Source organism: Pseudorasbora parva, chromosome 5 (genome assembly GCF_024679245.1).
Source record: "Pseudorasbora parva isolate DD20220531a chromosome 5, ASM2467924v1, whole genome shotgun sequence".
Taxonomy (NCBI): domain Eukaryota; kingdom Metazoa; phylum Chordata; class Actinopteri; order Cypriniformes; family Gobionidae; genus Pseudorasbora; species Pseudorasbora parva.
This window is the reverse complement of record NC_090176.1, coordinates 25,426,782-25,442,672: the sequence shown is the minus strand read 5'-3', so window position 1 is coordinate 25,442,672 and position 15,891 is coordinate 25,426,782. Positions and strand designations below refer to the sequence as shown.

At 39.3% G+C, this 15,891-nt stretch overlaps 1 protein-coding gene across 4 annotated transcripts in view; it reads right to left on the bottom strand.

The window, feature by feature from the left end:
* The window catches only part of thsd7ba (thrombospondin, type I, domain containing 7Ba), a 385,534-nt gene that overhangs the window by 62,980 nt on the left and 306,663 nt on the right, over positions 1 to 15,891 (bottom strand). For all 4 annotated transcript variants that reach the window (XM_067443589.1, XM_067443591.1, XM_067443588.1 and 1 more), the window contains 2 exons: positions 15,676 to 15,779; positions 3,932 to 4,123 (listed from right to left, as the gene is read on the bottom strand). In XM_067443589.1, coding sequence (XP_067299690.1) covers positions 3,932 to 4,123; positions 15,676 to 15,779 — 296 coding nt within the window. The remainder of the gene's footprint in view (positions 1 to 3,931; positions 4,124 to 15,675; positions 15,780 to 15,891) is intronic.

The window sequence follows — 15,891 nt, the reverse complement described above, 5'->3', positions numbered from 1 at the left end:
GGTATTACTGTGCTCAATTGGCCTGCCAACTCTCCTGACCTGAACCCCATAGAGAATGTGTGGGATATTGTGAAGAGAAAGTTGAGAGACGCAAGACCCAACACTCTGGATGAGCTTAAGGCCGCTATCGAAGCATCCTGGGCCTCCATAACACCTCAGCAGTGCCACAGGCTGATCGCCTTCATGCCACGCCACATTGAAGCAGTCATTTCTGCAAAAGGATTCCCGACCAAGTATTGAGTGCCTAACTGAACATAATTATTTGAAGGTTAACTTTTTTTGTATTAAAAACACTTTTCTTTTATTGGTCGGATGAAATATACAAAATATTTTTTGAGATTTTGGGTTTTCATGAGCTGTAGGCTATGCCAAAATCATCAGTATTAAAACAATAAACACTAAGGATCAAATCTACGATAAATAAAGCATTAATTTCCACATTTATAAAATATATATGCAACAAATGTATAAAAGTATAAATATATGTTATAAGCATCATTGTAAAATGTATGAACTATGAAAACGTGTATAGTAAGTTACTTTGCAGCAGGTACAGTATATTAGGCTGCTGTCACTTTAAGAACTACTGCACAGATCCAATATATTGATACTAATTCAACCAGTCTGTTCGATCGTGCCGGCACTTCCCGCGCACACACACAACATAGTTCCAGCATTGTCAACTTGACATCGCAGCTTGTTCATTATCAAAATAAAATTGTCAACCTAACATATAAAAAGTTACACATCCCAGTTTAATTAGTCAGTAGCACAATTCGTGTCATTCAGTGTGAGCACCGCCGCTGTGGTGTTTCTAAGCACATTTTTGCACATCAGTATTGGGACGCAAGGGAAGTATAACAAACAATGGTTAAGCATCCAAATACATCGCAAATACGGAAGCATTTGGATTCAAATGAGAGAGTTAAGCTACGTGAACCTAACGCTGGTTACTTTCAGTTTCTTATCAATTTATTTAGTTTGACTTGTTTATAGTTAGCCTACGTATATATATTTTTCATTCTTGTTCTGTTCTGAATACCATTATTGAATACCGTTATTGGATTTGTTGTGGAGTAAGGGGAACTATGGCCCTATTTACACTGCATGGTTCAAGTGACCCAATTCCGATTTTTTTTCCTCTCATGTGTTTCCTCTCATCGGATATGACATGTGAACATGTAAACAGTAAAAAAAACGCATGAATTCCGATATTCTCAGATCGGATTCAGGCCTCACTCATATGTGGTAATAAATCCGATATGATTCGGATGCCTGCATTAGCGTCTGCCATGTAAGCGGTCAGATCGGATATTCCCCAGTAAATGCGAGTCGTACGTCATTGAAAAAAGGACGGAGGCGAATGACGTCAACTCAGGTGGACACAAACTGCGATCCAGTGTTGCCAAGTCTGCGGTTTTCATCTGGAATTTGGCTACTTTAACACAGTTTTGAGTTGCAATTGGACGGGTTTTGTTGTGAAAACCTGGCAACCCCGCCAAGGGCTCTCCTCTTTTTCTCCGTCTTAATTGCATATCGTTTTACTTCCTTTCACCGGTTAAGAACGTCTTGGGCTGTTTTCCCAGTGTACAGTGTAAATGCAAATATCGGATACGGGTCACTTTTGAAAAGATGATGTAAGCGGGTCGTCCAAAAAATCGGATATAGTCACCAAATCAGAATTGTGCATCAAGACCTGCAGTGCAAATGCAGCCTAAAATAGCCTACAGCTGGGTTTGTATTGTTTATAATGTTTGTAGTACATTATAACATTTCACTTTATTTACCAGTATTATTTCTGAATGCAATAAAATGTCACTTATATGTAACTTACCCCTTTTAATCTCTCTCAAAAACAAAAAATATAGTGTATTTTTACGCAAACAATGAACAAGTTAAAATTCTTGCTGGTTAACGTTTAACCAGTTAATAAGAATCACATATATCAAACTAGTGCAGAATCAACATTGCATTGCGAACGCATCAAGGATCAAAAGTGGTTGTGTGGAAAAGTGCTGAGATGAATTTTTTTGCATTTGTGTCATCCAGTGGTTTAATGGAGACAGTCAAATAGCACATTGTGTATAAGTATTCTTGTGCTTGGCTTGACTTGTTTGAATGTAAATGGTTGTAGGCCTATACATGGGTTGTGACAGTAATAAATAAATAAATAAATAAATAATAATAATAGAGGTTTTCTCTTAAAAAAGTTTGAAAACCACAGCTTAAAATAAGCCATTTTGTGGGTCCTCTTACAGCGAAATCGCCATTTTACACTGTCATGTTTCTACAGTAGACCTAAATGGACAAACTTATCTTCAGAGCGCTAGTCACTCTCTGCTCTTTCTGACGACAACATCTTTTTCCTTTGTCCCCGTAGCTTCTCTATGTGCTTCTAAAGGGAGGGGTGAGCGGTGGATGATTGCAATTTACCACCTCACCACTAGATGCCGCTAAAATGTACACACTGCACCTTTAAGTTCCACAAAAGATGTTTTATAAAGCATCATAATATATTTGATGTATATAAATATACATCTAATAAACTGTTAAGGTATTTTATATTAGAAAGTAGTTTGTAATTATTATTTTTTTAAAATAGCTTGCTAAAGGGTAGAATGGCTATTGCGCAAAGCTGAAACACTTTGGTTACAAGGCTCATAGCCTTTTCTCATTACTGTAATTAGCGCATAACATTTGGGGGTGGCATAATACACAATTCCTCCACTAATATTGGCACCCTTGGTTAATATGAGCAAAGGCGGCTGTGAAAATAAAATTGCATTGTTTATCCTTTTGATCTTTCATTAAAAAAAAAATGTTTTTAACAAAATTCTAACCTTTCATTGAAGTAAAACTATTGAAAATGTGGTTGACTCACAATTGTGATGCCACAATTAATGGAACCCCTAAATTCTTATGAGTGAAATATGAGGAAAGTAGATTCCCATTCATATTTACTTTTTTGTTTTTTTGCACACAAGGATGTCTAGAAGTCTGAAATTTTCCAGCCATTACGTCCTGTTCCACAGGAGAATAAATATGAGGAAGCATAAAGGTCAAATTCCCTTATTTATTTATCACTATGAGTAAAACCACAGAATATAGTTCTGATGTGCAGCAAAAGATTCTTGAGCCTCACAAAATAGAAAGTGTCTGTAAGAAAAAAGCTAAAGCATTAAAAATTCCATTTCAACAATCAGGGCAATCATTAAGAAGTTCCAATAGATTAAAGATGTTACGAACCTGCCTGGAAGAGGACATGTGTCTAACAAGCACTCCACCCCCACGGTTATATTTTTTTTGTTGAGGTCCTGGACATCTTGTTCAGATATATGGTCTCATGGACCAACAGATAAATAAATAAAAAATCAAAACCTTACAGCCTCTGCTAGAAATTATTATAATGAGCTGTGGCTGGATCTTCCATAAGGACAATGATCCCAAACAAACATCAAAATCAACAAAAAAATGTCACTCAGCACCAAATGAAGCTTCTGCCATGGTTGTCCCAATCCACTGACCTGAACCCTAAATAAGTGGAATGAACTGAAGAGAAGATTCTTCAGGAGCAATTCTATGTCAGGTGCTTTTTCAAACTGATCAGGCATTCTAGAAGACGACTCAGTGCTGTTAGCCTGGGAAAAGGGCATTGCAATAAATGGGTGCCAATAATTGTGGCCAACGTGAAATACAGAATTGTTTTTATTTCATTATGGGATTTTCCCCCACTTTCTATTGCTTCACTTCAATGAAAGCTTAGGATTTTCTGCATTTTGGAATAAAATATCAAAAGGATAAACAGTGCAGATATCTTTTCACAGCTGCCTTTGCTCATATATAGTAGGACAATATTAGTGGAGGACACTGTAAATGCTGGAAATTCACAACTTTGCGAATCACCCTGAGAAGTTGTCTGAATGTATCTCACCTGTTAAGGTGCGTTTGCGTGTAAGTTGGCTTCCACATCCAGAGCATTCAGAGAATTTAGACCAGGAACTGAAGGTGCAGTCATCCCTGCATGGCACCCAGCAGCTCCTGAAGCGTGACGGCATCGGCCCGGCCCACCGGAGACACTCTGACACGGCTGCCATCTCATCATACTCATCCACACAGCTCACTCCTGAGAGGGCACACAGTCAAACACAGCTTTAATACAACAGTCATTTATGCCACTTAAATAAATCTAATAAACATTGCTTATAAGTTATTCATCACTGCAGTCAACACCAATCCAATCAGCTTCGTCTATGGTCAGAAAATAGGTGACGACAGTTCTTCAGGCATTAATGTGGAAGCAAATTCATGGAAATGTATTTGCAGCCGAAACAGCGCATGGTACGGAGACTAAAAGCCATTAACTTTCCCTCATAACTCTTTCTCCTACAGAGCTGATTTCAGATCCTCTCACATGAAAATAGTCCTCCTCTGCATCACCGCCACTGAGGGACGATAAATGATATGCTTGGCAAATGCGAAGCAGCCTGTTACCTTTTCAGCACACTGCATCCATTCCACCCACAAGGTGATGTATTCCTTGCAGACAGCAGAGATTGTGCTGAGGACTTTTCCCTCACTGACTTAAATTTGCCACTCTGCCTCACATGATGACATGTTTTGACACTGTCCTCTACAGCATGGCTGGTTTCCACTCAGCAGAGGCTTTTCAAGAGAGCACAGTTAACACATAGCTATAACAATGACACTTGAGCGTAACTTTTCAAAATATATGGCGGAGCTTATAATTGGTTCACATCCTTTACACAGTATTATTAAAGAGTGAAAAAAAAAACATGGATTATTCTAAACAATCAAGACATCAAGCAAGCTTTAATATCGAAAAAATTTAAGTGGATTTTACCATTGTAAACATGTTGTAACATATGCCTTTTCGTTGTTTATTGCTTTTATAGAACAATGTCAATATAGCAATTTAATTATTCATGGGAAAATAAATATTCAATTATAATTAGTTCATTAGATTAACTGTAGCTTTGCCAACATTACTGGATTCTTACCAAGGTTGCTTTTATTTGAAGAAAAGATTAGTAAACAAAGTTAGGTAACAGTTTTCTATTTTAAATATATTTTAAATGTGTTTTAGCAAAGCTGAATTTTCAGGATCATTACTCTACAGGGAGTGCAGAATTATTAGGCAAGTTGTATTTTTGAGGATTAATTTTATTATTGAACAACAACCATGTTCTCAATGAACACAAAAAACTCATTAATATCAAAGCTGAATATTTTTAGAAGTTTTAGTTTTTAGTTTTAGCTATTTTAGGGGGATATCTGTGTGTGCAGGTGACTATTACTGTGCATAATTATTAGGCAACTTAACAAAAAACAAATTTATACCCATTTCAATTATTTATTTTTACCAGTGAAACCAATATAACATCTCAACATTCACAAATATACATTTCTGACATTCAAAAACCAAACAAAAACAAATCAGTGACCAATATAGCCACCTTTCTTTGCAAGGACACTCAAAAGCCTGCCATCCATGGATTCTGTCAGTGTTTTGATCTGTTCACCATCAACATTGCGTGCAGCAGCAACCACAGCCTCCCAGACACTGTTCAGAGAGGTGTACTGTTTTCCCTCCTTGTAAATCGCACATTTGATGATGGACCACAGGTTCTCAATGGGGTTCAGATCAGGTGAACAAGGAGGCCATATCATTAGATTTTCTTCTTTTATACCCTTTCTTGCCAGTCACGCTGTGGAGTACTTAGACGCGTGTGATGGAGCATTGTCCTGCATGAAAATCATGTTTTTCTTGAAGGATGCAGACTCCTTCCTGTACCACTGCTTGAAGAAGGTGTCTTCCAGAAACTGGCAGTAGGACTGGGAGTTGAGCTTGACTCCATCCTCAACCCGAAAAGACCCCACAAGCTTATCTTTGATGATAACAGCCCAAACCAGTACCCCACCTCCACCTTGCTGGCGTCTGAGTCGGATTGGAGCTCTCTGCCCTTTACCAATCCAGCCACAGGCCCATCCATCTGGCCCATCAAGACTCACTCTCATTTCATCAGTCCATAAAACCTTAGAAAAATCAGTCTTGAGATATTTCTTGGCCCAGTCTTGACGTTTCAGCTTGTGTGTCTTGTTCAGTGGTGGTCGACTTTCTGCCTTTCTTACCTTGGCCATGTCTCTGAGTATTGCACACCTTGTGCTTTTGGGCACTCCAGTGATGTTGCAGCTCTGAAATATGGCCAAACTGGTGGCAAGTGGCATCTTGGCAGCTGCATGCTTGACTTTTCTCAGTTCACGGGCAGTTATTTTGCGCCTTGGTTTTTCCACACGCTTCTTGCGACCCTGTTGACTATTTTGAATGAAACGCTTGATTGTTCGATGATCACGCTTCAGAAGCTTGGCTATTTTAAGACTGCTGCATCCCTCTACAATATATCTCACTATTTTTGACTTTTCTGAGCCTGTCAAGTCCTTCTTTTGACCCATTTTGCCAAAGGAAAGGAAGTTGCCTAATAATTATGCACACCTGATATAGGGTGTTGATGTCATTAGACCACACCCCTTCTCATTACAGAGATGCACATCACCTAATATGCTTAATTGGTAGTAGGCTTTCCAGCCTATACAGCTTGGAGTAAGACAACATGCATAACGAGGATGATGTGGTCAAAATACTCATTTGCCTAATAATTCTGCACTCCCTGTAGTCTTTAGTATCACATGATCCTCCAGAAATCATTCAAATATGCTGATTTAGTGCTCTTTTTTGAAGTTAGGGTAAGTGTTATTTCAAAAATGTTTTATAAAAGTGTCTCAGGCCCAGGGCCGTGTTAAGCCTTTGCGGGGCTCTAGGCTAAGTTTTTGCGGGGCCCTTGCCTAATTACCTCGATCAAAAAAAAAAAAAAAGATAAGATAACGCAAAAGAGAATTGTCTTGGGGGCCCTCCGGTGTTCGGGGCCCTTGGCTGCAGCCCATGTTGCCCATTAGGATAACGCGGCCCTGCTAAGGCCGAGTATCTAAATAAACATGTAGCCAATCAGCAGTAAGGGGCGTGTGTGTACTATTGACAGGGAGAAGAGAGCGCTCAGTGCACGTCATTATTCAAAAGACACGACACACAGGACGGACATTAGCCGAGCGACAACATAACTCTTTTTCCATTCGGCTAATGGCAGATAAAAAACAAATGTGGAAAATGTCTATGGAACAAAAAAAGGCTTACGATCAGACGAGAAGTATCAGCTTTCCAGCTCTGGAGAAAACTTAAGGAGCGATAAAGCCTGCAACCTGACGCCGAGGTTGCTGTATTTATTCTCGATATAGGGGAGTAACATTGGTTTTGTTTTATTTCAGAGAGCTAATATATGCTGGCTTTTGCTTGAATATACTCGTGTGTCACATTCACTTGTTTGTTCCTTTGCACCACTTGTATCATCGTTCACTACAGCGATGATAAAGTATCATTCAGTTCCATCCTATAAACCACAGTCTGTTTCAAGGTTTAGCTCTCAGTGTGTCTGAAAAGTATGATTAAAACTCTTAATATATGTTTGCTTCCTTTGGTTCCTCTTTTAGTGATCGATATAACCTTCTAATCTTGTCATAACTGTAAGATGTTTGTGGCTTCATGCTTATGCTGTCGAGTTGTTCATGAGAACTGTGTTTTTGGGATGGAAGGGATGACTTTTTCATTAAACATTCGACCAAGATTACCATAGTAACACATATTGTTTTCACTTATTGATGAAATCATATCGTCGGCCGACTGGCACAGCAGATTCCGCCATAGTTGTTGCCTGGGTTGCGTATGTATGTGTGGGGAGGTGCTATCAAAATAGGGGAGAGACCCTTTTGGGGTAGGGGGGTGTTTGTTTTGGTGATTTGAAATATCAACATCGGTTAGAAATACCCCAACTTTAACTAACATACTGTCCTAGAATCTCAATTATACAAGTTGTGTATGAAAAATATGAAAACTGAGGGTAGCAACTCTACATAATGCAAGAATTAAAAGTATAAAATAAAGTTAAACATTGTTCCTTAACTGCCAGTTGAAATTTCTCAATTAAATATTTCTCTTTTTTTCTAATTAAAACTTAAACTAAGATAGAAGAATGATAGCTGGACGAGCCAAAGGCAACCAGGCTAAATGTAGTAGCATGTTTGTGATTTTGAAAAGCTACTAAATACGTTTAAAAAAAAATACCATTGTATATGTGTCATGGTAGTCTTTGAAGTACTTTGGCCTACCATATTTTTCTGTCTGATACCATGACTGTACTATTGTACCATAGTACGTTTTGTATGGGTAAACAAAAAAACAACACAGATATCCCCTTTCTTTCACCATCTTAACTTTACAAAAATCTCCAGTAAATACCATTTTATTTAGTCTTTTTCTAAGATTTTCTTCACTGATGCATTAATACTTGCACTTTCAGCTACACCAGAGTTTATTTGTGTTTTCAATGTTTAATGGGTATTCGTTCCCCACTACGTGTGCCACATCGATAATTAATACTGTATCGATTCAGATTTGTAGGACATAAAATTCCAACCCTTGCAGATCTGTCGAACAGGCTCTAAACCAAAGGGAGGGAACAACCCAGTTTAGAATATAGAACAAAAACCCTGTGCAACTTTAAGTGCCAAAATAACATCTGAGTCTAGTCGGCATGGATGTCACCTTCCCTAGGGCAATATGATGCTGTTATCTTAGAAAGTGACCCTCTGATGTCTTTGAACAGGCATGCATGTACACATATGCCTTTAACACATCTTATTGATTCCTATTTGAATTTCAAATGTTGCTCTCTGACCAAAGCATTTGCTCTCTCCACTTCAGAGTAACGTGGGTGGAGATTGTATATAGACGTGGGATGGTGTTTTAATAATACATCATAGTTTGCTTTTGTGTGAAAATGACAGACTCAGATTATAATTGCAAAGGCATTTTATTTGTTCACACTTGCCAACTGTTTGTAAACTCAATGGTATATGCGCATATATATACTGTATGGATTAATAAAAACATAATATATGGATTATGTATATAAATATATGGGATAAGGAATAATTTCTTCCTTTTTGGAAGAAAATAATACTTTTGTTTAGCAAAGATGCATTAAATGGCTCAAATATGACAGTAAAAACAAATGCTGTTTATTTGAACTTTCTATTTATCAACGAAATCCTGAAAAAAGTATCACAATTTTTACAACAATATTAAACAGCACAAATGTTTTCAACATTGATAATAATACGAATAAATATTTCTTGAGCATCAAATCAGCATACTGGAATGATTTCTGATGGACCGTGTGACTAAAGACATTTGCTATGTGAATTCAGCTTTGCTGTCACAGGAATAACATTTTAAAAATGGATAAAAATAGCAAACAGTTATTTGATCAAATAAATGCAATTTATGTAAAAGTCATCAGTCAATTATACAATTTAGTGTTCATTATACAAAACTATTTGACCAATAAGAATCAAGAGAGCTTGAAATTATATGTAGAATATTATGCACTACAAAGGACATTGTTTACAAATTTGAGCATTTTAAGCATTTCTGTCCTTCACAATCATATATTAAATATACGTTTTGAGATGAGATGCATTTTTTTTCTTCAGAATATGTCTCCCAGGATTTCTCCTGCCTACTCTGTCTCTACTTGTTTCCTTTTCTTTCTCACACTCATTCCCAGTTCCCGCAGTACCCCAGAGACAGGTTGACGGTAGTGACATTCTGATTGGAGCGTCCAGGCTGCCCATTTTTAGCACAATTATTTCCTCTCTTTCCACCATCCCTATACCGCTCTCTTTCAATTTATCTCCTCTCCCTATTGTTAACATTTTATTCTTATCTCGGCTTATGACAGGGATCAACTTAATAATGCAGCCACTTACAAAGGTGACAATGTTTGCTGACTACTCGAAAGGACATGGCAGAGAACTTTTAGAACCTTAAAAAAAAGACTCTGTCAGACATGCCGGCTAAGCTCCTCAGTACTCATTAAAGCACAGACCGAGTGCACAAAAAACCCCCCAGAAGATGTCTCTTTTCATTAGAGTAGCACTTTCATGTGCTCCTAAAATTAAGGTTTCAATATATGGGAATCTAAGACTAATTAAATGACTACTAAAGCTCTGCACAATACTAAGACAGTTCCACATCCACCCCATAATAATGGGAACTGATTAACTTTAACTTGACATTTTAATCCATAATGTGAGAGAAAGATTAGTACTGTAGTGTACTAATAGTAGTGTGGTATAATCATTATATGTGCCTTTTTTAATACCCCTGGCATGATTTAGTGGACACTAAAGCCTGCAGCGAGTTGCTCAAAACATGCAAAATAAGATGCCAAATTGGGAAGAAAAAGAAAAACTCAGGAAACAAAAGCTGTGACAAAGCGTTGATTCCCGCCAGCAAAAATTGACCCTAAAACAATTTACAAAGAATGTGACGGAAATTTATGTCAGCGAAAATGTAACAGCAAAACCAAAAATAGTCATTCACTTGCTGTAATGCAAAATACAACCTGATAGAGATTTCTGCCATGGATTCTGTTTCATGGACCATGACAGGAGCATTCGCTGTGCTGTTGGTTGCTAGAGTACGGAATTCTTTAACCTGTGTACCTGTTGAAACCTGTCATTCACTTTCAATTTGAGGTAATATGAATGACAAAAAAACAAACTGGTACAAACAGGGCCTACAATTAACAAATGCAAGTAAAAATTGGTGTCTGCAGATATATGAAACTGTGTCAGTCACCAGTTGGCCAGTAACAGTTTTTTAAATTCTAACAATGTAATGTTGTTATGTAATGTAATGTGAGCGACGCTCTGTACAGTTGACGGGTCAGTGCTGCATCTTCACAAACGTTTCAGCCTTTCCAATGTAAATATTGAAGGGCTAGAACAAATGAAAGGAAATCAGTTACTCACACACTGTGTGGGAAGTTTAAACATCCGAAGCACGTGCCCTGAAAGACGCATCTCAGGAAGCGCAGGAAGCTTGTGAATTTGAGATCTCTTTCATGCCTTCTGCACTTGAATAGACAAATTCACTCAAAATGATGTGTAAAACAATGTCCTTTTTGACGAGTATCCTATACATAGTCAGGTATGTTTGCGATTGCGATCGCGAAATGAAAGATTTGTGCGTGCATTCGCTCTTAAATTTACACATTTAGCAGATGTTATGATTCAAAGGGACAACTGAGGAGTACAGGCAGTGATCCGTCATGAAGAGGCGAAAAAACGCAAAAAAGTGCCTGAAATACTAAGTTTTGGATATTACTCAGAGTAGCCTAAACTAGAATAGAGAGGGAATAGAGGAAAAAAGAAAAAAAGGATATATATATATATATATATTATATTCTATAATCTCTATTCTAGATTAGGCTACTCTGAGTAATATCCATATATATATATATATAAAGTTACGTGTAAACCTGTCTGCTGTGTTCTTTGTGTTTTGATTTCAGCCCTGTGACCTAGTTTCTCCCCAGTCTGCTAATGAGTTATGTCTATCACCTGTGTCATGTTAATCACCTTGTTAGCCCTGTGTATTTAGTTCTCAGTTTCCCCTCAGTGTTTGTCCGTCATTTGTGTCAAAGTGGTGTTTGCATGTTTCTGAGTTTTGCTATTAAAGCTTCCTGTTACAAGTTCTCCTTCGCCTTCGTGAGTTTGACATTTGCACCATGTATGTAACAGAACAACGGACTGAAACAGGTTTTTTTTTTTTTTCGCCGTTTTCTTAGTGTTAGTTTTGAGTTTCTCCATCTTCCCATGGCTCTCCCCGATGTCCAGTTTCTCTGCCTGGAGCAGGAAGACTGCTCGCTGGAGGCACACACCCAGGACTTCCTCCAGCTTGCGTGCCTGTCCCGCTTCCCGGACCGCTCACTCAGCGTTTTCTACTACGCCAGGCAGAGAAAGCGGTTGAAGGCACGCGTTCCAGTGGGCGGTCCAAGGGAAGACTTCGCCGCATTCGTGGAGTGGGTAGTACATAACGATTCGCCATTCACCCTCAACCCTGCTGAAGAGGACAGCGGTACCAGTCCCATTCCACCACCGACCACAACCGGCATGAAGGAAGTGCCTGAGCCCACCACAGACCGTGGAGACCGGCCTGCCGCGATCGACGAGCCCGAACCCAGGCAGAGGTTGAGAGGAGTCATCGCCCCGGAGCCCGGACCACAGCGAGGGTCTGACCAGGTGCGTGAGCCGGCTACATCATCCGTCGTGGAGGGAGTCCTCGTGGAGCTTGAGGGTTGGGACAGGAGCCCCACCAATCAGCACGCCGTGGTGGATGTGATGAGGATCTCTGGCGGCCATCTCGAGGAACTGCGCAAAATCTTCGAGGCAGACTTAATTGACTGGTACTCTCCCACAACCCCTGTCTCCCCGTTAACCCCTGTGTCTCCTGTATTCCAAGGTTCTCCTGTGTCCTCAGAGTTCCCACCCTCCCTCTTCCTCCGCCTCTGTCTACCAGCCCTTCTGCCTCGACCACACTGCTGTCTGTCATCCCATCGGCTCCTCCCACTAGCAGTGTGGATACGCCTCGAGATGTCTGTCCAGCAGTATCACCTCGCCCAGAGGATCTCCCATCGTCACTGCAGGACTCTTCCCCCCACACTCTACCACGGTCCGTCGACACATCGGCTACGCCCTGGCTCCTCCCTCCCTCGGTTGCAGCGGACAACCTCGGCCAAACGGCTTCTCCAGGCTCCCCACTGGCTTCTTCCACGCCCCCATGGAGTTCCCTTTTCTGTTGGACTGGTTTTCTTTGTTTCGGACTCTGTCTCCCCCTTTTTTTTCACGCCCTCCTCCAGAGCCCCCTCCCACCCTCCTTTGATGTTATGGTTACGGCACAAGGACGTGCCTATTCGGAGGGGGTGTTATGTTACATGTAAACCTGTCTGCTGTGTTCTTTGTGTTTTGATTTCAGCCCTGTGACCTAGTTTCTCCCCAGTCTGCTAATGAGTTATGTCTATCACCTGTGTCATGTTAATCACCTTGTTAGCCCTGTGTATTTAGTTCTCAGTTTCCCCTCAGTGATTGTCCGTCGTCGTTTGTGTCAAAGTGGTGTTTGCATGTTTCTGAGTTTTGCTATTAAAGCTTCCTGTTACCAGTTCTCCTTCGCCTTCGTGAGTTTCACATTTGCACCACATATGTTATATATATATATATTTTTTTCCTTCTCATTAGTGCCTGCGTGGATCGGTCAAATGAGGCATCTACATAATATATACTATGATTGCGCCAGTTTGACCTTACCAGACCAAAGTAATACCGGATGGGTGTAGAAACTGTTTGGACCAATGAAATCATCATTGGTGTTTGGGGGGTAAAATGTGTGTTATTTTGACATGGTTGCCTGTTAAAATTTGCACTCATGGGTCTATATATCACTAATAGTCGCTTCAACAAGCGGACATGGAAAACACAGTGCAGTTGAGCTCTGTTGACATTTGAAAATGTGTCACTTCATTGCTCTGATTGGTTGTTGGTCTATCCAATTGAGGTCTTTCCTGGTTCGGTTGAAACACGCCCCATAATCACAGCCCAATGGAGCAGTTTCACACTCATATTCTGACTAGAATTGAGTATGACCACATCAGGCTAATTTATTGCATCTATTGACCACAAACTTTTGAATGGTAGTTTAAGAACAATAAAAAGATTAATACAATTTATTTCCTAAAGTATGTATATTGCATATATATGCTGTCAATACAGCAATACTCTACATCCCAACAATGTACAAGAATGTAAAAAAAAAACAATCAAACAAAAAAGGAACACTAAATCAGGCCCGAAGGAGAGTGCAGGCGGTGTCCCTCACATGATCACCAACAGGCGCAGTCACTCTTATCACCGCACATCTCTAGCTCGCTGAAAATGAATGACTTCTGGTCACTCTGTCGCTGCAAATCTTTCTGAGGAAGCACAATATGCGTGAGGTGCGCTTCAGTTTTGCAGAGGTGTCTGTATTTCAGGTTCATTTAGTGTAATTTACTGCATTGCCTTCTAGCCCTGTTATTTATTTTGGAAGATGCTGATAGAGCAAGTGTTCTCAAACACAGCAGGAACTCTGCGGCTGGCTCATTTGCATCTGTGTGTCGGAGAGCGTCTGTGTGCCTGTCTCTAGCCACCACTCCACCAGAGTACGCTGAGAAAAATCAAATTACATCAGCCGGGGATGCTTGCCTAAAACACAACAATAAATCATCCGTGTACATAAACAACCTGCGTAATTTGTAATCACTACACTAAGGTAAAACAAGAGCTTATTGCAGTAGCGGTGGCTGTATTCGCTGTTATTTCTTATGGAATAAAAAGCAGAAATGGATCGGTGAACATTTGTAAATTAGCCAAGATTTATTGTTTACTTTAATTCATGCCCTCATGCAGTGAGATCCAAGGGGAGGTCAACACTATGTCAAGTGCTGTTTTAAATAAACCATGAAATTGAATCTGCACACAGGCAAGTGCTCTCTGCAGTCCATCTTCATGTAATCCGTACCCTAACCTTGCTGCAGGGGCACCCGCACTATAGTGGCTACTTGCTAGTGCCTATTTAAATCTTCCATTTCAGAATAACATTTACACAGACTTATTATTTCTAATGAATGGCCTCATTAATTTTAATGAATGCACTCAATTTCTGGAATAATACTGACCTTTGACTCGACACAAAAATGTCAGCTTTCTTCCATTGTACAAATATGATATTCTGATAAACCTCAGAAGGTCAGTAAAATGTCACATTACATTGTGTCTAAAAGTAATAACTTCTGGATATAATGATTTATTTTAATTTGATCTTGACAAATTCAAGTTTCCATGGAAAATATGTTTGAATATTAATGAAGATATTTGAAAAAATCTATTTATGAGTCAAATTATTTTGATAGGCTTCCAATTTTGGGTTATGATTTTACTTTATAATAACTACAATGTCATTGTGTAAACATGTTAATTCAAGTAGGAATACATATATTTTAATAAAAATAAAAAATGTATTATCTGTCTATATACACACACACACACACACACACACACACACACACACACACACACACACACACACACACACACACACACACACACACACACACACACACACACACACACACACACACACACACACACACACACATTAATAGGTTTTGACATTCACACAGAAATCCCATATTTGCATTTGAAAATATACTTCATCAGAAACTGTACTATACTCCAAATAATAGAGTCACTATCTGGAATAATATGACATTTGCACAAAAATGTCACAATATGTTAATATTTCAAGACAGAATATGTATAAATATGTTTACCAACATCAGAAATACACATAACAGCTCTGTAAATTATAAAGTTTGGGTATGTTTTTTTAAAGTGTCTGTGCCCCGAAGGCAGTCTCTTCCTTTTACATTGCCTGTGATGTTTGACAGCTTTCACTTCCATTCTGTCATAATCACACCGGGAGTTGCGGCATGCTGCATCAACATTTCACACACTGTACAGTGTCAATGAACAAAGCAGAGCTCAAAGCAATGAACACATTCATATATGTGCACAAAGATGCATATAGCTCAAAGGCAGACCAACATCAGCCGGCTATGTTGCGTACCATCAGAATCTACTCTTTTACATGAAACCAACTTCTCCTACCTCTCATCTCTAATCCTCTACCACATGATTCACTCGCTCCCGTCATTCCCTGCTGGACAGAATCTGGGACGAGAGTACATGGATGCCATCTGTGTGTCTTCCACCTGAAAAAGATTTGTAGCGATGGTTTGATGTTGGAAAAAAGGTCCCCTGAGTTGTACATAATGCATTTTTATAGTCCAAAAGACAGGCATTTATAAATATACTAGGTATCAT